This window comes from Corythoichthys intestinalis, chromosome 7 (assembly GCF_030265065.1).
Source record: "Corythoichthys intestinalis isolate RoL2023-P3 chromosome 7, ASM3026506v1, whole genome shotgun sequence".
Lineage (NCBI taxonomy): Eukaryota > Metazoa > Chordata > Actinopteri > Syngnathiformes > Syngnathidae > Corythoichthys > Corythoichthys intestinalis.
The window spans coordinates 22997541-23024315 of record NC_080401.1 but is presented as its reverse complement, the minus strand read 5'-3'; the positions used below and the strand labels follow the sequence as shown (position 1 = coordinate 23024315).

At 40.3% G+C, this 26775-nt stretch overlaps 1 protein-coding gene across 2 annotated transcripts; it reads right to left on the bottom strand.

The window, feature by feature from the left end:
* Positions 1-2822: 2822 nt before the first annotated feature.
* LOC130919219 (N-acetyllactosaminide beta-1,3-N-acetylglucosaminyltransferase 3-like) lies at positions 2823-22786 on the bottom strand. Of its 2 annotated transcripts, none has more exons than XM_057841748.1 (2): positions 22622-22786; positions 2823-6091 (listed from the first exon to the last, which is right to left on the bottom strand). In XM_057841748.1, the coding sequence occupies exon 2, from the start codon at positions 6076-6078 to the stop codon at positions 4972-4974; it is 1107 nt and encodes a 368-aa protein (XP_057697731.1). In that variant the 5' UTR covers positions 6079-6091; positions 22622-22786; the 3' UTR covers positions 2823-4971. The 2 variants fall into 2 exon arrangements, with proteins under 2 accessions (XP_057697731.1, XP_057697732.1); XM_057841749.1 differs by having other exon boundaries at positions 2823-6088; positions 22622-22704.
* Between the last annotated feature and the right edge of the window lie 3989 nt (positions 22787-26775).

Genomic DNA, 26775 nt, shown 5'->3' with positions numbered 1-26775 from the left:
ATCTTATTGCAACTTTAAACCAAGATCTAAATTTACTCGGTGAAAGATAAGTCAAAATATTACAAAGATTTTCCTCCTGTAATTTCAGCCAGTTTTTCGGGTGATGTTGACAGTAATTATTAACGTGGAACAGGGAATATTGTAATTGGGATTTCTTAGGCTAGGTTCATACCACAGGTCTTAATGCACAAATCCGTTTTTTTTTTCATGTTTTTCCGACTGGAATGAGGCATTAACTTGATGGTCTGAATGTGACAAGCATAGACGGAGTTTGACTTTTGGGGCAGGGGGGCACAACATGTTGATGACCCCGAAACGCAGTGTCAGCAATTACTTTACAAGAATATTTATATTAAGTTGACAATGAGCGTTTTTTTGTTTCCCATCATTTTTGAGGGGAATTTTCTAAATCAGGCTGCTTAGGCAATACTTTTTGCCAAAATCGTCCTCCATTGAATATGGTTCGCCCGCCGGTGTGGTGCCAGTGCAGTTACCCCAGTCAGAAATTGTATCCCCTGGGCGGAGCCATATTGGAGGTAGATTTGTGTCTTTATTTTTCAATCAAAAAAGTTGCTTCTATAAAAAAAATTTTTTTAAAAGTTGCTTCAGTCAAAATATGTATTTTCAACCCCCCCAAAAAAGTCACTTCAATCAAAAAAAAAAAAAAAAAAAAGTGTTTGAATACAAAAATAAAATTAAAACTCAAAAAACTAAAAAGCTAAAAAAAATGCATTTGAAAGCTATTTTTCTTTGATAGATTTTTTTTTTTTTTTTTGTGATTGAAGTAATGTTGATTTGTGTTTGAGCCACATGGCTAGGACATTTTTGTCTTTATTATTCAATCAAAAAAATACGTTTATTTTATTTTATTATTTTTTAATTTATACGTTTTTATCAAAAAGAAAAATCACTTCAATTAAAAAAAGAAAATTTCAATCATGGAAAAAGTTTTTGAATGCGAAAAAATATTTGACATTGAAAATTTTTCATTTGAACACTTAATTTTTTCATTGAAAAAGTTTTGATTGAAGCAATCCTTTTTGTGTTTGGCATTTGTGTCTAAATCATTTAATCACAAAAAATGTTGCTTCATAAAAAAAATTATTTGCAATCAAAGAATAAAATCATTTGAAAAATAAAATTGCCCTCCCCTAATTAAAAAAAAAAAAAAAAATTGTATGCAAAGAAAATAACCGTCAAGGTTACTAGTCACATGATCTGTTCAAAAAATTATTTTGACCCATTATAAAAATATATATTTTTTGTCCATTTCATTCATTTTTGTTGCAGTTTTATTGTTTTACAACTTTTATATCCAATATATAGGAAAGTCAGTTACATGCAGTGAGACTTTTTGGCCACCGGAGGGGCCTGACACCCCTTAAAATCCGCATATGGTGACAAGTCGCATAGAAGTGGACCATTTCAAATCCGATCTGGGTCACTTTCGTAAGTGGTTTAAATCCAATCTGGACCACGTTTTTCCAGACTGTCGCAGCGGTATGAACTGTCAAGTCTCCCAAATCGGAATTCATGCAGCAATTATGTCAGCAAGAGTGAGAGCGGCAAGCAGGACGGCAGCGTTGTCGCTATTCATTAGCGTTAGTGCCTAGCTTGAACTCGGCTTTTACGCAGGAGGCGGGCTGAACCAGAGTCATAAAAAAAAAATACAATGAAGAAAAAGATAAGCCTGATAATGCTCAGTTTTCTTTCTGTGCGCCATATGAGAAATATTTCAGTATTGCTTACATGGCAGAGTAGGGGTAAACTGACGCACACACGTGAGGCTTATTTGCTTGCATCATTCATACACACTGTGTGTATGCATTCTATCATTCCATATAAACTTTGAATATGAGACTAAACAGGGATTAAGGATTATTAATGTCTGTTATTTGTGTCCTCTTTTTGGAAATCAAAATATGATCACCCTGGAATGACATACAGCCAGCATCTATAGCTCTTTGTTTTATATTATTCTGCGCATACGGGTCAGTTGGCTCAGCACGTGTTGGACTGTGAATTAGCGCACATGCATAATACCTCAACGGGCTCATTGGACTTAGGCAGTCTGAACGGGCACGCAAAAAAAAAAAAAAAAAAAATATATATATATATATATATATATATATATATATATATATATATATATATATATATATATATATATATATATATATATATATATATTAGGGCTGTCAAAATTATCGCGTTAACGGGCGTTAATTATTTTTTTAAATTAATCACGTTAAAATATTTGACGCAATTAACGCACTAGGCCCGCTCAGAAAGATTTAAATGTCAGTACAGTGAAAGAACAACTTGTTAATTGTGTTTTATGGAGTTTTTCCGCCCTCTGCTGGCGCTTGGGTGTGACTTGCATATGTTATCTGGCGTAATGTCGCCTTCTGCTGGCGATTCAGTGCAGCTGATTATTTGGGTTTCGGCGCGCTTTTCTGACGTGATTATATGTCGACACGAACTCACACTAATAGACAGTGCTATTCAGACCAGCTAACGTCCGCATCCAGTATTCAGTGGCAGTTCTCATAGCCCCATCACACTGTTTGTGTCTAATACATGCATCGCTTGTGAGTTATATTCCTCCTTTGTTTATATTCATGAGCATTAGATAGTTATCGATGATGTGTATTTGAATTTGTTCACATATATGGTGAAATGCAGTTACATTGTTAGATGCTTGTGAGCTAATTGGCTAGTCCTACTGCTCAAATACACATGTGTGTGTACATTTTATGTTATTTCGTGATTTATGCAAGTTATTGACACATTTCCTGGTTATTTTCAGTTTTACAAAAATACAAGAAACGTGCTCCTGTCAAAAAGAGATGACTTCAGTAAAGCCCATGCAACTTTGCCACACCGTCTGATTTCTTTTTGGAACTTATGTTCGATATCTGTCAATTTGTGTACTCACACACATTGAGGACAGAATAGGGCTACTAGTTTATTTTTTGATTGAAAATTTTACAAATTTTATTAAAACGAAAACATTAAGATGCGTTTTAATATAACATTTCTATAACTTGTACTAATATTCATCTTTTAAGAACTACAAGTCTTTCTATCCATGGATCACTTTAACAGAATGTTAATAATGTTAATGCCATCTTGTTGATTTATTGTTATAATAAACAAATACAGTCCTTATGTACCGTATGTTGAATGTATATATATGTCTTGTGTCTTATCTTTCCATTCCAACAATAATTTACAGAAAGATATGGCATATTTTATAGATGGTTTGAATTGCGATTAATTGCGATTAATTATGATTAATTAATTTTTAAGCTGTAATTAACTCGATTAAAAATTTTAATCGTTTGACATGCAGTATGAACCTAGTCTAGCGTAGTTTGCTTTTCCATTCACTTGTTTAATGTCATTACAGTTCAAGTGGCTAGAAACAGATGAGTTGCTGAATGCTTCATTTCGCAGCTCCAGCTTCCACATAATCATTAGCGCACAGCAAATAATATCAGATAAAGTGACGATGGAAAGAGCAGCAAGCTGGAGACATTTGTTCACAACGAGTATAGATGCCAAAAAAAACTTGTACCGGAAGCATCATGAAGGATAGGGTCCATCTGTGAGTTGCCAGAAGTTTATAAATACTCCTTGCTCATTTGTTTTTTTATGTCATGATTATGTCCCATTAGTTGGAAAACAGATAAAGTGGGTCATGTTTTGGAGTACACAAAAAGTGAATTATTAATTAGTATTGGTATGATTGTATTCCAAAGTGTAACTTGCCTCTCATCCATTAAGCGTCATCTCAAACGTGACCCTACCCATTGGAAAAAAGAATTTACATCAATTCCAGTGATAAAACTTAATTAAAGCTGAATCGGTGCTCTCGAGGACCGGACTTGGGCACCCCTGAGCTAAAGCAATCATAAGGTGTGTTTACCTTTCGAAGCCACTATTATATGTAAAAACAAAAATAATAATTTAAAAAAATATGCATCTAACTGTCAATCCGAGATGAAAGTTTTAGCAGCAGATTCAGTAGCTGCAATACGGTGAAAGCATCGAAAATACATGAAACATTGGTGTGTCGATTTAGGTGTTTCTTCAATGACTATGATGCATTCACTTACAAACACAAAATTAGAACGCAAACTTTGAAGTGGAAGCTTCTGATGTAAAGGTTTGTTCAAAAATCCTTGCCTCCAGAGGGTATCACATTACATTTTGACACTGTGTGAAAAGCGTTGTTTCTGTGGAGTGGCTCACATATTAGGATTTGAAATAAACACTTGAGTTTTTCTCAGGAAACATTTTGACCTGGTTTCATCTGATGACATCTTTACAAAACATGATGTGCCCAGACTGACTGCCTGGTCATGTTGTTGACAGTCAGTGTGAGATGTGCTTTAATGCTTTTGCACAATAAGAGTATTAACAATATTCACAATAATAGTAAATGCAATAATGTGTGTTTAAAACTAGGTGTTAAGATTGTTTTCTCTATTCACTTATGCTTTTTAGTCTTTACACAATGGAAAGAGTAAAATTTCTGTTTTCAGTAAATGTCACCATAATGTTTCATTCTGGTTTCTGTTCTCAGTAAATGATACAATCTCGATAAAACAAAACTTACGCATGTGCAATGAATGCTCTCCAACTCCTTAATAAAAGGCTGGCGCTTCTCAGGGGAGGGTTTAGATAAGCTTGTTGCAGCCACACGGGCTGCATCAATCTTTCTCCTGACGGCCGTCAGTGTTAAAAGCTTTATTTTCGTTTCAAGTCTGATTCTCTCTCCGCCCTCCTCTGGGTCTTTATTATTTTGCTAGATACAAGTAAGTTTAGACCCAACAGTCAGCCTCGCCAGTTAAGTGTAAAGCTCTGCTCAAATCATCCACATTAAGAAACATGCAGCACTTGTATCCAGGAAATGAGTACATCAGGCAGTGTGCATTCTCCTGAAAGTTACCGCTGACTTAGGAATCAACATTGTGGGGCTCGGTCTTGTATTCTATGCCACAATATGTACATCTCAGCCGGTAGGAATCTGTGGACCAGTAGCATATCTTTATAGAAGCAGGGGTCGAATACATCTATATTGCTGAGCGGGATGTAAAGTCCTGCTGTCTTCACTCCCATGTGGGAGCTAGGTGCAAGCCCTGCTTTAGCCAGACACATTCCCATGTAAACATCATCAATGGGAAGGATGGTAATGGAACTGGACATATTTTTCATGACTAAAGCTGTGTAGCCTGACAGGAGAATGCCCCCGCCCCCACAGTAGGGTGGATACGAGTTTGACTCCTGCACCTGAACGGGTATGTAATACTTGCTTTCAGGTGACCTAATGGGCCCTACGTACTGGATCAGATGACCCGTAAAAAGGTGTTTGCGTCCGTCATTGTCATTGAGACTCCGAAGGAATTCCATCATATTGTCTGTATTGGCAAAAACATCATCATCACCATTTAACAAGAAGCGAGCGTTTGGACAGTTTGTTTCCATCCATTCCAGGAAAAGCACTTGCTTCAAAGTGAGGTTGTAGAAGGTGTCGGCAAAATCCCACTGGAGGATGTCTTTGTACTCACGCTGCTCTGCTTGGAGGAGTTTATTCAGCCTTATCTTTTCAAAGCCATGACTGGTCGTACCTGAGAGGAAGACCCTTCTGATCCAAACCCCACTGTGCATTCTCTCCTTGGCCCAGGTTTTGCGAAGCACTTCTCTGCGCTCATAGTTCCTAGGAGAGCTTTTAATGACCAATAGTAGGAAAACATCAACTCCACTGCATTTATGAGGGACATCCAGTAGCATGGGGAAATCGCGACAGTGGCGGTAGTACAGGAAGTCTTTAATGCTACCAGGAAGAGCCGCAAAGCCAGAGGTATTGGCTACAGTCACATTTTGTTCGCAAACTTGCATTGGCCTGACGAAAGTTTTGTTCTCGTTGGCGGGCTCCATAATGCCATTGTGCTCCTCTTCCGTACTTGGTTGGAGGCAAATGTTTTTGTCATTAAAGACGATCAGGAGATGGAACATCAAGACGCTCAGCCCGACAAGCAGCAAGTACGTTCGGACTTTCAACTTTCTCATCCTTGGAACTCTGCTGAAAGATAACACGTGAGATAAGTTATATAAGCAACAAGAATACTAGGTAAAGATATACAATTTTAAAATACTAAACAGATGACACAAATAATTGTTTTGTGCAGCACTTTCAGATTTCTTTTACACTTCTTGTAAAGTGGTGTCAAAATACAATGCATTATTATTACGATTAAAGGGACAAATAACACCTAGTATCCAGTAAATGACCTTCATGTGAAAGACGGTTGGTATTTGACTGATTTCTTAGCTCTCTGTTATTGAACAAAATGTTTAAACACAAAAAACGACGCCGCTTATGAGTGCAGCCATTGCTGTGACAACTGTGAAGTCAGTTACACACACAGTATACACACTATGCGTGCACAATGATCCCATCGCAGGACATGTGATTGTTTTTTGGGGTTTTTTTTTATGTAAATCTTTGTTTTTCTTCATAAAAGCAGCAATTGTGCAGAGGCATGGCTTCCCGGATCCCTTTTATTAACACTAATCTTCATCAATCACAGATAAACCCCTTTAGCCTCGATTAAAAGGTATTATATAAATACTAGGGATGTCCCGATCGCATGTTTTTGCACCCGATTCCAAGTCACCTGATTTTGAGAATATGCCTCTCAAATACACAATTACTGAGTTGCTACAGCACACTTCAGACTGAGGGGCAGTTTACATGGCGACTGCGACACAAAGACGCAATGACTGAGTAGCAGAATTGCCTCGCATGCATATGGTGTGGGCGAAGACGGAAGGCGAAGACGAAAAATTCAGTATCCTGCCTCGAAAGTGGAAGAATTCGATTGCGGGGGATTGAGGGGAGCTTCCTCCGCATGCATATCAAAGGCTACTGCCGTGCCGGACCCGCGCCGATAACGTCAGCACTCGTACACGTCACATTGGGCGTGCGCAGCGCTGCTACTAAACATTAAAAACAGCAAATATGGCGGAATGTCAGCTTTAATTTACTGTTTCAATAATATTTTGAAATTAAATATGTTGAACGTTTCAATTTTTGTGCCTTTCTGAACAAAAGAAAAATGACATCGCTTCGAATGGGCGGGCATATTTTTTTCCAGGCTGAGGGAGCTTGGTGGGGTCAAAGTGCATCATTCTCTGTCGCCCGGTAAATCTGCACTGCCAACTAGGGCTTGGCATGAGTACTACATCGTTTTCATGCTGAATGCCGACATTGTTCAAATGGAGACGCAAATGCAAATGCAAATTTGAAATTGTTCGTATTCTCAGAGAGTCACCATATAAACGGCCCCTGAGTAACAAGCTTAACGATGATTAACACATTTGTGCCTTTGATCATAGAGCATTCGAGGCGTCTCTGGCCAGATCAAAGCTACCAACCTGTCAATCATCGTTAACTTTAAGTACCTAAAGCATGGGTGTCCAAACCTGTCCGCAAGGGCCGCTGTGGGTCCTGGTTTTTGTTCCTACCAATCGAGCACAGACAGTTTAACCAATGAAGTTTGTGCTAAAACAAGCAACACCTGACTGCAATCAACTGATTACACTTGTGAGCAGTGTTGGTAATAACGGCGTTACAATATAACGGCGTTACTAACAGCGTTATTTTTTTCAGTAACGAGTAATCTAATTAATTACTTTTCTCATCTTGGCAATGCCGTTACCGTTACTGAGGCGGGAAAGGCGTGCGTTACTATGCGTTACTAAGTTGGTTGAATAAAAAAAAAATCAGAGAGACGTACTCACGGAGACGAGTGAGCAGAGCAGGAGTGGGGAAGACGACGTTGCAAACGCGATGCTCGGTGGCTCCAATAATACCTGACTGTAGCCTACAAACTACGCCCACATGATACGGTAGATATCACATATTATAGAACTAGATGCAAATGTTAGACACGGCTGCATTGGCAACATGTTTAAGGACTACATGCGTTAGTAAACAGCCGCCATCTTAAAGCAGTACACCTCTCAGGAAGGCTCTGTTGTAGAGATCCTTCCTAGCGAACCAATTAAAAAAAAATTTTTTTTTTTTAATCTAAAATGGTCCTAAATCGGCAACATCTTGACTTAAATCTATCTTTAAATGATGAAACAGTTTTAAAACTTACACATATTGAAAGTAGACAGAAGGGAACAAATGCAATAGCGGGAGCAATTTTAACAACTTTAACGGTTGATTCACAACTTTAAATGACTTCCACACATAGCAAAGGTTACCATCTAGTTATCGCAATACCCTTGTGTCTAGTTAAGTGGGGGGTAAAGAATTGGGCTAGGGCCAATTGTCCCAAAAACCCTTTAAACTTCACATTGTGTGACCCTGTTTTTTTTTTTTTTTTTTTTTTTTTTTTTTTTTGAGAAAAAAAACAAAACATGAAAATTATCACTAGTTACTTTGCCAAGTAACTAATTACTCTTAAATTCAGGTAACTGAGTTACTAACGCAATTACTTTTTGGGAGAAGTAATTTGTAACTGTAATTAATTACTTTTTAAAAGTAAAATTAACAACACTGCTTGTGAGACACCAGATTGGTGAAAAGATGTCATCTTGTTCTGTAGGAATTAAATCCAGCACCCACTGCGGCCCTATGTGGAATAGTTTGGACACCACTGACCTAAAGCCAGCTGCACTGGTGACCAAGAAAAACGGTTTGATCGCACTGCTTAGCAGCAAGGAGGGTGAGAGAATGTACGTGCATGAAGCAGAAAAACATAAAACCCGATCCTTTCCATCCTATTCTGATCTTGTGAAAAATGGCGCGATCGCCCCGATTTCCGATCACATGATCGGGTCGGGACATCTCTAATGAGAAACATTGTGGTCATAGTGAGTCTATAGAAGTCTTCTCAAACAGAGCAATTCAAGTCTTCTGCTGAAAATTCTTCTAGTTTTAATATCGCGGTATATATCGCAAACCTCCCAAAAGTCGCAATGTCAGTTTTTTTCAATATCGTTCAACCCTAATACACACACACATAAACATTGATAAACTTGTAAACAAGTGCATGGGACAGCGGGTACTACTGACATCACGAGGAAGGGAAGGCCAACTGGAGACTCATATTTGATTGGCTGAAATAGCAGAACTTGGACTCGGGTCATACGGACTCGGATTCAAGTCGAAACGAGACACTAATTTAACGACCTAAAGGCTCGACTGAACTCGACTTAACTTTCTAACTCGACTTGACTTGACTTGCCCACAACAGGAAAAATGTGGCACTTGTTGGAGACTTGGACAAAATGACTTGCAACTGGCTTGTGACTCAGATCAGAGAGACTCCTGCAAATATCTTTAATTCCTTTAATGGAACCACTGTTTACTTGAATGGTCCAACCATGTGGTAGTATTCCCACCCCCCTTCTCTGTACCACTTTCTTGGTAGTTCAAATACAGCTGAGCTTAAAATTTCCAGAAGCTTTAGTGACAAAAAAAAAAAAGTAGTTTCCCCTCTTCTTACTCGTACTTTCCCAGTCAGGGTGCTGACGTGAGGTAAACAGCAGACATGAGGTGACCTGGAGAGAATGCTTGCAAAGGGTGTGAGGTTGAAAGCAATTACTTGTAGTCATGTCTCCTTCTGGTTGGTGGAATATGTTGTATGTGTAGTAGAAAATATTTTGTCATTACAGTAAGTTCGTAAATGCTAATTTAAATAGAATGAGGTTGAGAAGTGTAAAACGTTAAAAGTTTTTTTTCAATCGCTTTGGTACATTTCACAGAATTAAAACACTCAAATCGACTCATTCAATCTTGATAACATCATGTCACTTGTGCACATGATAAAGCAGTTTCATGTAAAGATGCACGATAATATCGGTTACCGATAACTATTGGCTGATAATAGCAATTATGACATCACACAGATAATCCAGATAAAAAAAATTCAACCTCTAATGCAATCCGATAATTATATACTTGATTTAACCTCCAAATGTGCGCAATTGAAGCCGTTTTGTCCACCTCTCCCCCGCCGCCTCCTAAATCCCGCCTCTCTCTGAAGCCCCTGAGGGAGGAGGGGTTGAGGAGTATGGCGTCATACAAGAGGCGGCGTTACACAACAGGGTTGAGGCGATACGGCGGCTCTCACTAGTGTGGGTTAATTTTTCCGTGTGTGACACAAACGACGCTCTCGCCATCTGCAAAACATGCACTGTAGAAGTTCCACGACGCGGAAGGAAAGCGTCCTCATTCAACACCACTAAGCAGCCATGTAAAACTGCATCACAAAGATTTTTGGAAAGAATACGAGGCTGCTGCTAGGGTCAATGCTAAAGCTAAACACACATAAACTTGGCTACGCTAAGGGGGCTTGTGACGTAAGAGAGACGCTGCAGCCATCCCGGAGTCGGGTTGTTTGGTAATGCAGCCCAAAGCGGGTGGTAAACTCCCATCTAAGACTAAACACTGGCACGAGACCGATAGTCGACGAGTAGCCGTCTTCCGACGGAGCCCACCGCTCTGTCTGGTCCGGCAGGCCGCCGCCGCCCCGCCTAGGCGGGCCGAGCCCGGTTTCCGGGCAGCGGCACCTCCGGCGAACACCCCATTTTCACGAGCGTTCCCCCACGGTGTGCGGGACTTGAGGCACGCGCCTCCACCCGGAACAGAGGCTGAATACGCCGCGGCAAATCAGCCAGGGCAGTCGGATATCCGGTAAGAACGTAGCTGCCGCCGCCACTCATCTCCAGTTCAACTCATCGAGCATCACGGCCAGACAGAGGCCTGGCTCGGGTGCTAATTTGGCAAAAAAAACAACAACAAAAAAAATCAAAATGACCTGAGAACCAAACCCCCGGATAAAAAAGATAATGCAGTTTATACGACCACCATTCTTCGTGAAAGACATGCCGATCACATCAGTTTCACCACGGACATTTGGAGAAGTGATTTCAAGTAAGCATGCTTATCATGACGGCACAGTGGTTAGATGATAATTATAACATGCGCCAAACCACACAAAGAAGTCAACCAGTCAGTAATGCATTCAGTATGCTGTAAATTTATGACGTTTTAATCAGATTATTTTTCTTAAATATAGTCAAATAATTTTCCCCATCTTGTTTTGAGTGTTAAAGACTAGTTAACAGATTAATGCGCCAGATTATTCCATTTACTTGAAGAAAATAATGCCATTTCTCTTATTAATGGCAATCTAAAAAAATGGTCATTTTTCACCTAAATCAAGAAGAAATTGCTTTCACATAATGTTTTGAACCATACCTATTCTTGAATAAAGAATTTTTAGAATTAAGTATAATCAGGGGTGCACATAATTTTTTTGCCCAGGTTCTCAGAGGAGGACCTGGAGATGTGACTTGGTCCTCATTGAGCTTGAGAGCCAACCCGCCTGATGCGATAAATTTATGACAAGCTTTACTTAGAGCCAATTAACTTTAATTAATTATATTACCAATTAATGCTTGATTAACATCAACTGGCACAACAAAATTGCCATTACTTTGAAATGTAAAGAAATAAAAAGCACCAATTCAAAATAAAGGGCATTATGCGGCTCCCACATTAACTCCAAGCCTTTTTAAAAGTGGGATGTCCTCCTCATAAGACCTTATTGAACGTGCATGTTTAGCTTTGTAAAATGCGAGCAAAAACACGTTTGTCAGTGCATGTCGCTGTTCATTACCTTTATTCCGCCACTTGTCCATAGGGCGAGCGGGGTCCTGTTTGACATCGATAGTTTGCTTAATTGCCACATGCGCTCTGTTTTTTTCGTGCTTTTCAAAGTTTGGATGGCTGAAATTCTTTGACCCTACATAAAATGCGCTGCTCTTATCGGCGACATTGGGATTCTCACAGCACATTTTGTACCGCATTTCCGTGCGAGCATCATTTGCTTCTAGCCATGGTACCGCCTACTTTTCAGCAAAAGTCCTTTTTTTCGGTAACTCCGGTGACGTCTCTGTCGTCTGTCTGTCTTTTGACGGGGGTGGGGGAACACGGAAGTAATTACTCAGTGTGGCCTGCCTCTTTGACATTTTGAGAAGTTATTTTCCCGTGTCCGCCGCAAATACGGTGGTCAGCCATCGGTACGCAAAAGCGTATGGAAGTCGTTGAGGGCCAGCGCGTTTGTCTACGTCCGGTACGCATGCGCGCATGCAGACCACTTATGTGCACCCCTGAGTATAATATTTTATTGCTTAAAATAAGGCTGTTAAACTTATTTTCAGCTAGCTATTTTTCTTCAAGAGATCTGAGTGAAATATACTTGAAGTGCTGGCAGATAATTATCAGTATCGGTTGAAAAATGTATTATCGTGCATCACTAATTTCATGTTTCTTTGACCAAATTGTAAATGCTTTGTATATCCTTGCAAATTATTCCGTTCAATTCTCTACTGTTTCCTATATTATATATTGCTTATTTCAAATTGCAAATTGCAAAAATTATTTTTATAGTGGGAATCCTGTTTTTTTGTTTTGTTTTTTTGCCTTGGTTGCTGTTTTATTTGAAATGTTTGTTTTAATTGGACTTTGTATTTGACTTCTTTGACAGAACGAATGGACAAAGTTTTAACTTTGGCAGCCATTTTTAATAGCATTTGCATTTTAAACAGTTTTATCATCGTGTTTCTATTTTTGATTTTACCTTTTTACCTTTTGTAAAAGCTGTGTTTTCGACTTTAAATATATTTTTAAAGTCACCAAGACTGTCATTTTTTAACTGTGGAAACATCAAGCTTGGTAGACAAAGAACCTTCACCCCCCTTGTGTGACATTATCACAGGTCTCTATTGAATACCCTCATCCCCCACAACCTTTAGGCATAAGTCTTTACATGCAAAATGACTAAGCAAGTTGTGATAAGATGTGAAACATATTTCTAGATATTTTCATCACTATTTTCTAAATCTGTCCTGAAGTGGTAAATTGTTCCTAGGTGAATCATGGTTTCCTCTACTGAAGAGAAGCATTAGCTCAACCAATAACCACAAAGTTCTCTGAAATAGCTCAACGGTGCATCTCATAAACCATCAACTAGTAAGTATTATATATAATGGTATGAAAAAGTATCTGAACGTTTTGGAATTTCTCACATTTCTGGATAAAATCACCATCAAATGTGATCTGATCTTTGTCAAACTCACACAGATGTAAAAACAGTGTCTGCTTTAGCTAAAAACACCGAAACATGTATAGGTTTCATTCTTAATGAGAATAGCATGCAAACAATGACAGAAGGGGGAAAAATAAGGAAGTGAACCGTCTGCCTAAGGAGATTTAAAGTGCATGTGACACGAAAAAGCATGTTTATTTCATAATATACGCGGTATTTTATGCTCCTGAATGATATGGACCGCTTGGATGTGTGTGGAAGCGATCGCTATATTTATTTAGTTTTTTTAATCCCGCGCCATGAAAATGAGTGACTTCCGGCTTCAGTCTTGCATTGAGGAGGAGGGCGCTGTGACGTGTACGGGAGAAGGAGTCCTCTTCACTATAAAGCTGTACTGTTGTGTATGAGGACTAAGGATTCAGCTGATTTTTCGGATTAATACGTTTATTTTTCGCATCATGCCAGCCAAACGGCTGCAGAAAAATCTTGCTGTATGAGGGAGAGGCGTGTGCTTCTTTTTGGAATTTCAAAAGGTTCCCATTCACCGTGGATATTGGCCAAAACAAGCCCTACTACTGTGGGACCATTGGACTTAAGAGAAAGTGAGTAAAAATCTTGTTTTGTATTATGTCAAATACGAACACAGCGATTACAAAGTAAACACTACAAACTTTCTTTAAATAAAGGACTACTTACGTTTGATCATTGATAGGCATGTAAAAAGCTCTCCTCATGAACATTAGCTGCGCGTTATCTGCAAAACAACTGCAGCCGCCCTCCTCCGGGGAACGAGCTTTAAATTGATCTCCGCCAGGCGGTTTTCCGATACGCAAAGACAATCGACAACCCAGTCGTCATGTCAAATAATCCGGACTAGTTATGTGTGATTTTCCGCTTCGAAGACTTTGAAACATCACTCGGTTCGGGTTAGCATGTCGGCTAGCTGTCACGCCTCTTGGTTTGTTTACCTTCTCCGAAGCCGGGGAAGGGAAATGACATATGTCCGATTTAGGTGTCATAAAATATCGTTCGGGAGGTGCGACAGTAAAGGTGAAGTCGACAGTTTTGACCATTATGGAGTAATTTTGCCATGTCAAGACTGTTATTTGTGATGACCATGCCATTTATTTAGCAGTTGGGGAAAATACTTGGATAAAAAGAATATCCTGTAAAAATATTGAAGAGACAGAAACAATGACATTTTGCAGATCTCTTTGTCGTGTTTTCCTCGTTGTGAATAGTTCCCCCTCAACGGGCTGACTGGTCCTTCTCAAGCCATTTATTTAGCTATTGGGGAAAAATACTTGGATAAAAAGAATATCCCGTAAAAATATTGGAGAAGAGAGACTGAAACAATGACATTTTGCGGCTCTCTTCGTCGCGTTTTCCTCGTTCTGAATAATTCCCCCTCAATTGGCTGTATAGTAAAACCGATGAGCCCAGTCTCCCGCTGACGTCATCCACCTGTTGGGGACGCTTGAGCCCTATAATGGTAGGCGTGGCTAACCGGCAGATTAAAAGACTAATTTCTCGTCATCTGCGCTTTGCTAAATTGTTGTATATAGTCGAATCGTCTCAAAATATGATTCTAATTCACATAATAATGCTATTGAAGACTTTTTTTCTCCTGTCGTATGCTCTTTAAAGAGCAATTGAAACCATTTTTTACCAAATAATTGAAGTCAGGTGTGTGCCCAATAACTGGTGAGTGGTTTAAAGCTGCCCTGCCTGCTATAAAACACACACCTGGTAAGAACTGTCTTGATGAGAAGCATTGTCTGATGTGCATCATGGCTCGGTCTAAACCATATCTAAAAGTATGGATGTTCATCAATCGACATTCAGAGAACTTTTCTACAAACGGAAAGACTGCTGCTTCTCTCTCAAGGAGTGGCCATCAACAAAAGATGACGCCAAGAGTTCAGCGCCGAATACGCAGAGAGGTAAAAAAGAACCCTGGAGTGTGTACTAAAGACTTACAGAAATCACTGGCACTGTCCAATATCTGTGAACACATCAACTATATGTAAAACTATGGCCAAGAATGGTGTTCAAAGGAGGGCTGCACGGAGGAAGCCACGGCTGTCTAAAAAAGCATTATTGCTCGTCTAATGTTCGCAAAAAGGCAATTGGACAGTCAACAGACGTTTTGGCAAAATATTTTGTGGACTGATGAAACCAAAGTTGACTTGTTTGGGAGTAACACACAACATCATGTGTGGAGGAAAAATGGAACAGCTCACCAACATTAACACCTCATCCCCACAGTGAAGCATGGTGGAGGGAGCATCATGATTTGGGGCTGTTTTGCTGCCTCGGGGCCTGGACAACTTGCAGTCATTAATGGAAGAATGAATTAAAAAGTTTGTCAGGATGTTTTGCAGGAAAAAGTAAGGCCGTCTGTCAGACAGTTGAAGCTAAAAAGAGGATGGATGCTGCAACAAGACAATGATCCAAAACACAGAAGTAAATCAACTTCAGAATGTTTTCAGAGGAACAAAATACACGTTCTGGAGTGGCCAAGTCAAAGTCCAGACCTGAACCCCATTGAGATGCTGTAGCATGCCCTAAAGACAGCGATTCATGCCAGACATCCCAGGTATCTGACTCAACTACAGCAGTTTTCTAGATATGGATGTACCAAGATTACTCCTCAACGATGTGCCAGACTGATCTGTAGCTACAGGAGGCATCTGGTTTAAGTTATTGCTGCCAAATGTGATGGTTCACTTACTTAATTTTCCACCTTCTGTCATTGTTTGTATACTATCCTCATTAAAATATGAAAACCTATAAATGTTTGGGTGGTCTTAGTTAAAGCAGACACTTTTTTTTCATCTGTGTGATTTTAACAAAGACCAGATCACATTTGATGGTGTTTTTATGCAAAAATGTAAGACATTCCAAAAGGTTCAAATACTTTTTCATAACACTGTATACAGCATATGTATATATGTATACTATATCAATTTGGACAGACAGGGTCAACAGCCAACCAGAGAGAAGAGGAAGAGAATTGAGGGTGCGTGGGGAAGGAGTTGGGAGGCAAGGCAGAAGAGGAAGAGGACACATGTGCATTCCTGTTGAGATAAGAGCAACGCTTGTAGACCATGTTCTCAATCATTAGCTTACAATGGCTGAGGCTGGTTGAAAGTGCAGCCAAATGTTGGGAGAACAATTTCAATCACATTTCTATTTATTTATTTATTTGTTTGTTTGTTTGTTTTGCATCACAGTGCTTTTTCATTTCTGTATCACAATGACGTCTCTCAACAAATGCTATAAACAGTAAAAATGTAATTTTGTCCAGTTTCTTGCAATTAATATACTTATTATTTGATCAAACAAATTTATAACTGACATCAAAACATTAGCCATCTTTTGCATCACAGCATCTCCCGAGTACACTATTGTATTGACACCAAGACTGAGCAATTTGACTGTCTTATTCGCCAAAAACAATGGCACTAGGACTCGTCATTCTGATAGCATGGCCATGTTTGAGCTGGACTAAAGATTTTGGCCCAAGATCTGGCTTTTGCAGGTAATCCATGGTGTTTTGCCACAGTTTTTGACAAATGCACAAACTTTTGCAAATGGCGAGAATGATTTGAAAAATGCACCAGGAAAAGAATTGAATAAAACAATAGAGTACAATTAGTTTAAAATTAAGGCAAACAAAGATCCGCAACCTGTTCAACTGACCTGACATGCATGTTTTTTGAGAATATGGTTGGAAGCAAGAGTAGCTGGAAAAAAATCCAGGACAACCTGAGGACTCATTTGTGATGTAATTTTGACACAGTAAAATAACACAAATGTGGAAAGGAACCATTTGAAGTAAGATGTAAGCTAGATATTATCGTCAATATTGATTGCAGCTATCCAAAAGATAAAAATGACAACACAATTTGTATCATTGAATCTGTCTCACCAAGGACATGAGCAAACACAAACCCATTCCCCTTCCATATTTGTTTTTCAGGGAAGCTCTGTACTCTTCTTTGATTGTGGGACAGCGATCAGCACAATATTCAAGGACAAAGTGTAAATCCCATAATTTTACGATGTTCAGTTTTGTTTGACATTTTCAGAGTAGAAATGTTTAAATCTCGCCTCAAGACTTGCCTCTACACTCTAGCTATTACTTAAAATCATATCAAGTCAGCCATCTGCCTCTTAGTCTGAGTACTGTAAATTGTTGTTAGGGGAGAAAATCTGTTCTCCCTTTGAAGAAGAAGAAGAAAAGGGCTCTCACTTCAGAAGTCTTTTAAAAGTTTACTTATGATCACAAGGAGAACATCCATCACACACGGAGTACAATGATGCTCAGAGCTCATCTTATCATACTTAAAGGCGAGGTCAACTGATAAAAAATGGTAACATTATAATAAGAAAAAGAAGTCGTATCATGAAGTGTAGGTGGCCAGGCCGTGCTTTACCAATTAAATGTTACATTCTACCTTTTGAAGAACAGCTTTAACCTTGAGAGCGCCTGCCTGCCCTCCCTCGCCTCAGGATGTAGACAGTTGTGCTTTGAATTATGAATTTTTAGATAACATTTGTCCAATGATAAAGCTTAAGCTTTATATCAACATTTGAGAGCCATATGCTGGGAAACAATTCCTTGACAATTGTCATAAACCCACTGTTATATTACCACTACATCAGCACTTGCTGCTAGTCACTTATTCCTCATTCTAAGCACATTGTGTGTTTTGTTTTGGTTTTGTTTTCTTTTCATATTAGCGTTACTGTACTTTGCCTTTGTTTTATGCGGTGCACACTATGGCATAGATATAAAACTTGTACTTTATCCAATGGCAATATAGGCTTTGTAGTCTATTTTATTGTGTTCATTGCCACTTGAATTTGGTAAATGTTCCCCACTAGTCATCTATTTTTGCCTGGTCATCCTGCAGGTGAGATCCCCCCATCTATGTGACCCTTCTCAAGGTTTCCTATTTTCCCCTGATAAGGTTTTTCCTAGCTCTTTGGGGGACGTCATTATTAATTGTTAACTGTGGACCTGTGAAGCCCTTGAAACATTTGTTGTTATTAAGAGCTATGAAAAAATAAATGTGACTTGACTTCGCCGAGGTATGTATAGACTGTTTGTTTGTGTGTATGTTGGGGGGGGGTGCATGCGTGTGGGGTGTATTGGGTGTGTGTGCGTGTGTGAGGTGTGTGTGCGGGCATAAGCGGATTTTACTGGTGGCCGAAAAGTGTCATTGCATGTATTTGACTTTCCTATATATGATTTTAAAATTACGAATTGTCCGGTAAAATATTGTTTATAAAAGTTGTAAAGCAATAAAACAAACAACAAAAATGAATGAAATTAACAAAAAAAATTGTAATGGGTCAAATTTTTTGTTCGAACAGATCATGTGACTATTGTAATGATATGAGAAAATCGTATCTGCATGTTCGATTAGTAATGTCTGCTCGTCACAGCACACGGAAGTCAGAGAAACGCAGCGAGCTCGAGACAGCTGATAAAAAGCCCGCTAGTGGGCAGTTAATGTTGATGATGCCTCTCTTCCATTCTGTAACTCAAGATCTGTCAAGTTGTCTTATTCAAGAAACCCACACCTTGGATGGTCATTTGCTTTGCTTAGCCAAAACCACGTGAGGAACGAAGAGGCAAGATGGATATAAGTAATCTTTTTTCAAACCTAAGTTAGTTAGCGGACTTTCAATTTGCCCCACTAAAGATGCGCTAATTGTACAACAAATTTTGCACTCTTATAATATTTTGCTCCCACAGCTGTTGTGGCAGTGAATAAGCCCTCTTTTACATTTAATTGGATTCTCAATGTTATCCACGGGTGATATATAAACAAGTAACATCGTAAACATACATGTTCCACACGAATATGCCGTAAATTAATGCTTAACTACACGGCGAAGAGGTAAACAGTGAGAGAGCGGCGTGCAGTTGTTGTGTGCAGCTAACATGGCAGAATGTGTCTGAGGAGAACTTTTCTACATGTCCGTCCAAGATCAAACGTAAGTAAATATTCCTTCATTTAAAGAAAGTTTGCAGTGTTTACTTTGTAACCGCTGTATTCGCAGCCATTTTTAACACAAAGTTGCAATTTCTGATGGGGTGCAAAATTTGACAAAACACCTGTTAACACCGGCGGGCTTACCATATTCAATGGATGACGATCTTGGCGAAAAGTATAGCTGTCCTAAGCAGCCTGATTTAGAATTCTCCTCAAAAATGATGGGAAACAAAAACCGCTTATTTTCAACTTATAATTGTAATTATTCTTGCATTTCGGGTTCATCAACATGTTGTGCCACCCCTGCCCCAAAAATCAAACTCCGCCTATGTGTGCTGGGGGTGTATGTATGTATGTATGTATGTAAGTATGTATGTATGTATGTATCACAGGCGTAGGTTTGGTCTAAACATTGATACAGTAGGGACGATATGAGAGATTAACCTGCATGTACACTTTTTGTTGGGGACGATACATTAATAAAACCAAACAGATTGGGTGAACAGGGGTCAGTGCTTCATTTCTCACGAATATGAACCTAATTAATTGATAGGTTAAATGATCGATGCAAAAAAAAAAAAAAACTGTAATGACTTACAGTAACTTTCATGTGTTTTGGTTCAGGTGATACTGCGGTGGTCCTAGCCCATACTCACCACTACTTTGTCTTTTATTTTTGTGACCCTTTCTGTTTTGTGTGGCATGAATTCCTTGGCAGGCTGGGTGTGGCAGACCTGGGAGTGCACCTGCAGCTCATCACCAATCACACCTGCTTTTAAGGAGCGACCTTGGCAGCAAACAGGCGCCAGATGATTCTGCCAGTCACCATTTGTACATCGGCCAACATCCACTGTAGTTTTTGACCCTTTATTTTTTCGAACTCTTGACTAACTCTGTTTTTGCCATCAGGACACCCACCCATTAAAGGCCTTGCCGCCACAGCCACAGCTACAGCTAGAGCCACAACCATTGAGCAACCAACCAGTCAGCCGCTCAACACCATTGTTCAATAAAAACCCTTCACTTCACATCTGTTTCCTGGTTGCACTTTGTTCAAAATCAAATTTGCCTACCTCACACCATTGGATTCAAACGTCTGTTTCCAAAAACTACTAAAGAACCATTTTGAAAACTTCCTGAATAAATGTCTGGATTATATTAGTACATTTAAATTGTAATATTTGAAAATAACTTCAATTATATTAACATACAAAATAAATACAAACTTGTTTATAATCTCTTAACTATCCAGGGATGCAAAAAATTAACATTTGTCTTAAGACCACTCAACATTTGGCGAAATAAAAAAATAAGTAAATTAAATAGAACTGAAAAAAACTTCTTAGACAGGGTATAACAAAAATAAATAAAAATGGAGCCTTCCTTCAGGTAAAAAAAATGACTACTTTTGTCCACAAGCACAGCCAAACTCATCAAAAATGAAAACTGTTTTTTAATGTCTGTATAAGCTGCAAATAATAATATTTTAAAATAAAATAATCTTGAAAATCAATCAATACATTTGAAATAAATGCAAGTCATCAGCTAATCACACCTGCGTTTGGTGGGAAGGGGGGGGGGGGGGGTCAGTCACATTCAGCAAGAGAAAATGGGTAAATGTAAGTCTGAAAATCATGAAAATTATTCACTTAATCAAGGGTGTAGGTTTGCATAGGGACGGTAGGGACATAACACTACCAACTTTTCAGGATGCTCAAATTGTCACCACCAACTTTTAAGCAACCTTATTTCCATTATATAATGACTTCAGTTAAATAAGTCATTTAGATTGTCTTCCCATATGTTGTAAGGATAGAATTGACCCTACCATTTTAAAGTGAATTGCTTTCATTAGGTTCAGACCTACCCTGACCCCTTTTCACTTGCTGAATGTGGCAAGTACCAGTACCAGTACCCAGACAGAGTCACAGCCGTGACGGAATAATTGCATACGGCCTCCTCCGCCCCCTTCGACTGAGAGGGAATATTAGAAATGATTTTCTGCCAGCAGCAGTCACTGCAAGTAATGTAAAAAGATGTCAATGTTGTGGAGGTGGTGAACACACCACTAATTTTGCTACTGCAAGTCCGACCTGCATCAGAGTTAGCATAACATTAATCGGTGTGAATTTCTCGAACTCGAGTAGGAAGCTTTTTGAAACTAAGGTTTGAATCCAATGTTGTATCACATGAACCAATACATATGCACTGTAAAAACACACCTCCTTAAAACTAGTTAAATTCCCTTGTTTTCACTGTAAATCTACTAGAAATAAGTTAAATTATCTGCCAGTGCTTCAAGTAAATTTTCTTGAAATAGAAAAATGGCTATCTGAAAATAATCTTAACACACTTATTTTAGCAAAAAGTTAGTATATTTCATCTAAAAAAAAATCAAGAATGTTCTTAATTCAAGAATGGATATTGTTCAAAACAATTTTTGAAAGCATTTTTTTGTCTTGATTTAGGTGAAAAATGACCGAATTTAGATGTATGGGTTTAATAAGAACAAATGGCAATATTTACTTGCAGTAAATGGAATAATCTGACCCATTAATCTGTTAACTAGTCTTGAACACTCAAAACAAGATAGAGAAAATTATTCGACTAGATTTAAGAAAAAATATCAGATTAAGATGTTGTATAAAAATTCTGAAAGTCAATGAAATCAATACAGATTTATTTTGCATTGATCATATAACTTACAAATTAATTAGGTTCATTTTCGTGACAAATGTAGGCCCCCCCCCATTCACCACATCTGTTTGGTGTTATTAATGTCATATCGCCAGCAAAAAGTGTACATGGAGGTTATGTTGTTATATAGTCCCTACCAATTTTTGGACCAAACCTACGCCCTTCCACTTAATAATGATAGGGGTTAGGGTTTCTATCCTTACAACATATGGGAAGACAATTTAAATGGCCTATATAACTGAACTCATTACGTAATGCAAGTAAGGTTGCTTAAAAGTTGGTGGGGACAATTTGAGCATCCTGAAAACTTGCTAGTTTTATGGCCCTACTGTCCCTATGCAAACCTACGCCCTTGTTATGTGTGTATGTATATATGTTTGTAAGTATGTAAACCACACTGCACTATACTCAACCGGTTTTCATAACCCATTATTACTAGTTTATAATAAAACGAATCAACTTACATAAAAAGAATGCGAGCGTATCAGTGTGGCGTCAACTGTCAAAATAACTGCCAACCGTCACAACAGGCTACTAAACTTCTATTTAAAAAGGTGTCAATTAGTCTACCGATTGAAAAAGTTTGCAAATTCCTTATTTCTGAACAATTTCATGCTATTTAAAAATGGGTAGTATAATTGAATATGAGGGAAATTGACAACAGATCCAAATTCGCAGGTTGAAAAGGCAAACGGGTCAATAGCTGCTGCTATTCAAATTATTTTAAGGGCAGTTTAAGCTTAATAGAAATATAGTTAAAAAGAGTGTCCTTACTTTGTGTGGGAGCTTCTTCTGCCCGTACTCCTGCCTGTAATCTGGTCGGCGGGGTGAAGCGAAGCCACATGCCCACTGACGGGCGGGACCAAATGTCTCTGTCGGCAAGGTGGTCCACTACGTCAGCGGTCGTAACGCGGACACGACTCATTATGAAGAGTGAGGGGGGAATTTTGACACATTTTGGTCAAAAAACAAAAACAAAAACAAAACTGTCTGTTGTGTAATACCTTTCAAAAATGTAAACTCGGAGTTTAATTCAGCTGTTGAGTGCGCCGGGACTAGGATGTTTTTGAAGCTGTCATCACCGATGAGCAGTTCTGATGAACGGGGGGAAAGAAAATTCACTTTTCATTTCAATTAACAAAAAAAAAAAAAAAAAAAAAAAAAAAAAACTACCTATCTGGAGAACTGAGTTCCCAGTTTGGTAACGTTTCTCAACTTTAAAAAATAAAATAAAATAATTGTTTAGAGCAGGGGTGCCTAAGCTACGGCCCGTGGGCAAACTGCGACCCACAGCCCAGTTTTTATTGGCCAGCAAATAAAATCAAGGGTGTAGGTCTGGTCTTAACATTGGTAGGGACAATAAAACAGTATAAACTGCATGTATGTACACTTTATGCTGCAGCCGAGACATTAATAAGACCAAATAGATTGGGTGAACGGGGTTCAGGGCTACATTTCTCATGAATATCAAACTAATTGATTGATAGGCTAAATGATCAATGCAAAATAAATTTGTATTGACTTGTACTGCTTCAGGTGATAAAACATTCAATTCAAACCTTTGTTTTCAATCATTTTTTGGGCCAGAAAAGGAAAGGTTAAAGATAAGCAGGCACCTTAGCACAACGTCACTTACAGCTACAAATCAAGTCAGAAACCTTGGCATAATTATTGACTCAGACCTAAAATTTAATAGCCATCTAACGTTCGTCACTAAATCTGCTTATTACCACCTAAAAAATATAGCTAGAATTAAGGGGCTTCTGACTCAACAAGACATGGAAAAACTTATGCATGCATTCATTTTCAGCAGATTGGACTACTGCAATGGTATATTTACAGGTCTTGATAAAAGAAGCTGCAGCTAGTACAGAATGCTGCAGCCAGAGTCCTCACAAATACCATTACAAGGAAACTGGACCACATTACACCGGTTTCGAAATCGTTACACTGGCTTCCAGTGAGTCAAAGGATAGACTATAAAATACTACTGATTGTCTACAAAACACTTAATGGCCTTGTCCCAAAATACATGCTTGATTTGTTAGATTCCTATGAAACATCTAGACCCCTAATGTCATCTGGAACCGGTCTCTTGTATGTTCCAAGAACAACAACCAAGCAGGGTGAGGCAGCATTTAGTTATCATGCTCCTCACCTCTGGAACAAGTTACCTGAAGGTCTGAAGTATGCGCAAACTGTTAGCTCCTTTAAATCAAGGCTAAAAATGCTTTTGTTTAACACTGCATATCCATAACTGTCTATATATGTCAATCTATTTGCTTTCCATTCCTCTTGTGCTTACCTCCATTGCTGATTTCAATTATTAGCAGTAGTAGTAGTATTTGTTTTATTTTTATTTTATTTTATTCTATTCGTGATTAAATGCGATTTTTATGTATAGTTTTATTTCCTATTTCGATTGTCTTTGTTTTTACGTTCTATTGATTTTAATGTGATTTTTATGATCTTCATGTGATGTAAAGCACCTTGAATTGCCTTGTGTTGAATTGTGCTGTATAAATGCATTTGCCTTGCCTTGCCTTCAAAAACTGCTAAAGAAACATTTTGAAAACTTCCAGAATAAATGAATTTTATAAGCAAATTTAAATTGAAATATTTAAACATAAATTAGATGAACATACACAATACATACTCCTCCGTGAGTCATCACCTTATCGTGGTGGAGGGGTTTGCGTGTCCCAATGATCCTAGGAGCTATGTTGTCTGGGGCTTTAAGGCCCTGGCAGGGTCACCCATGGCAAACAGGTCCTAGGTGAGGGGCCAGACTAAGCGTGACTCAAAATGACTCCTTATGATGAAAAAAATAAATGAACTCTAGTTTCCCTTGCCCAGACGCGGGTTACCGGGGCCCCCCTCTGGAGCCAGGCCTGGAGGTGGGGCTCGAAGGAAAGCGTCTGGTGGCCGGGCTTGTCCCCATGGGGCCCGGCCGGGCTCAGCCCGAAAAGGCAACGTGGGTTCCCCTTCCCATGGGCTCACCATCTGTGGGCAGCAGCCAAAGGCGGGGGCCTTGGCGGTCCGACCCCCAGCTGCAGAAGCTAACTCTTGTGACATGGAATGTCAACTCTCTGGCAGGGAAAGAGCCTGAGCTGGTGTGTGAGGCAGAGAAGTTCCGACTAGATATAGTCGGACTCTCCTCCACACACAGCTTGGGTTCTGGTACCAATCCTCTCGAGAGGGGTTGGACTCTCTTCCACTCTGGAGTTGCCCATGGTGAGAGGCGCCGGGCAGGTGTGGGCATGCTTATTGCCCCCCGGCTTGGCGCCTGTACGTTGGGGTTTAGCCCGGTAGACGAGAGGGTAGCCTCCCTCCGCCTTCGGGTGGGGGGACGGGTTCTAACTGTTGTTTGCGCTTATGCACCGAACAGCAGTTCAGAATACCCACCCTTTTTGGAGTCATTGGAGGGTGTGCTAGAGAGTGCCCCCTCTGGGGACTCCCTCGTTCTACTGGGGGACTTCAACGCTCACGTGGGCAACGACAGTGAGACCTGGAGGGGCGTGATTGGGAGGAACGGCCCCCCCGATCAGAACCCGAGTGGTGTTCTGTTATTGGACTTCTGTGCTCGTCACGGTTTGTCTATAACGAACACCATGTTCAAACATAGGGGTGTCCATATGTGCACTTGGCACCAGGACACCCTAGGCCGCAGTTTGATGATTGAATTCGTAATCATGTCATCGGACTTGCGGCCGCATGTTTTGGACACTTGGGTGAAGAGAGGGGCAGAGCTGTCAACTGATCACCACCTGGTGGTGTGTTGGCTCCGATGGCGGGGGAAGATGCTGGCCAGACCTGGCAGGCCCAAACGTATTGTGAGGGTCTGCTGGGAACGTCTGGCGGAATCCCCTGTCAGAAAGAGTTTCAACACCCACCTCCGGCAGAACTTCTCCCTTGTCCCGGGGGAGGTGGGGGACATTGAGTCCGAGTGGGCCATGTTCCGCACCTCCATTGTTGAGGCGGCTGATCGGAGCTGTGGCCGTAAGGTGGTTGGTGCCTGTCGTGGCGGCAATCCCCGAACCCGCTGGTGTCCAGCGGTAAGGGATGCCGTCAAGCTGAAGAAGGAGGCCTATCAGGCCTTTTTGGCCTGTGGGACTCCGGAGGCAGCTGACAGGTACCGGCTGGCCAAGCGGACTGCGGCTTCGGCGGTCAATGAGGCAAAAACTCGGACATGGGAGGAGTTCGGCGAGGCCATGGAAAACGACTTCCGGACGGCTTCGAGGAAATTCTGGTCCACCATCCGGCGTCTGAGGAGAGGAAAGCAGTGCACCATTAACACTGTGTATAGGGAAGATGGTGTACTGCTGACCTCGACTCGGGACGTCGTGAGTCGGTGGGGAGAATACTTCGAAGCCCTCCTCAATTCCACCGACACGCCTTCCTTTGAGGAAGCAGGGTCTGGGGACTCTGAGGTGGGCCCTTTAATCTCTGGGGTTGAAGTCACTGAGGCGGTTGGTAGGCTCCTCGGTGGCAAGGCCCCGGGGGTAGATGAGATCCGCCCGGAGTTCCTAAAGGCTCTGGATGTTGTAGGGCTGTCATGGCTGACACGCCTCTACAACATCGCGTGGACATCGGGGACAGTGCCTCTGGATTGGCAGACCGGGGTGGTGGTCCCTCTTTTCAAAAAGGGGGACCGGAGGGTGTGTTCCAATTATAGAGGGATCACACTCCTCAGCCTCCCCGGTAAAGTCTATTCAGGGGTGCTGGAGAGGAGGGTCCGTCGGGAAGTCGAATCTCGGATTCAGGAGGAGCAGTGTGGTTTTCGTCCCGGCCGTGGAACAGTGGACCAGCTCTACACCCTCGGCAGGGTCCTTGAGGGTGCATGGGAGTTCGCCCAACCAGTCTGCATGTGCTTTGTGGATTTGGAGAAGGCGTTCGACCGTGTGCCTAGGGGAGTCCTGTGGAGGGTG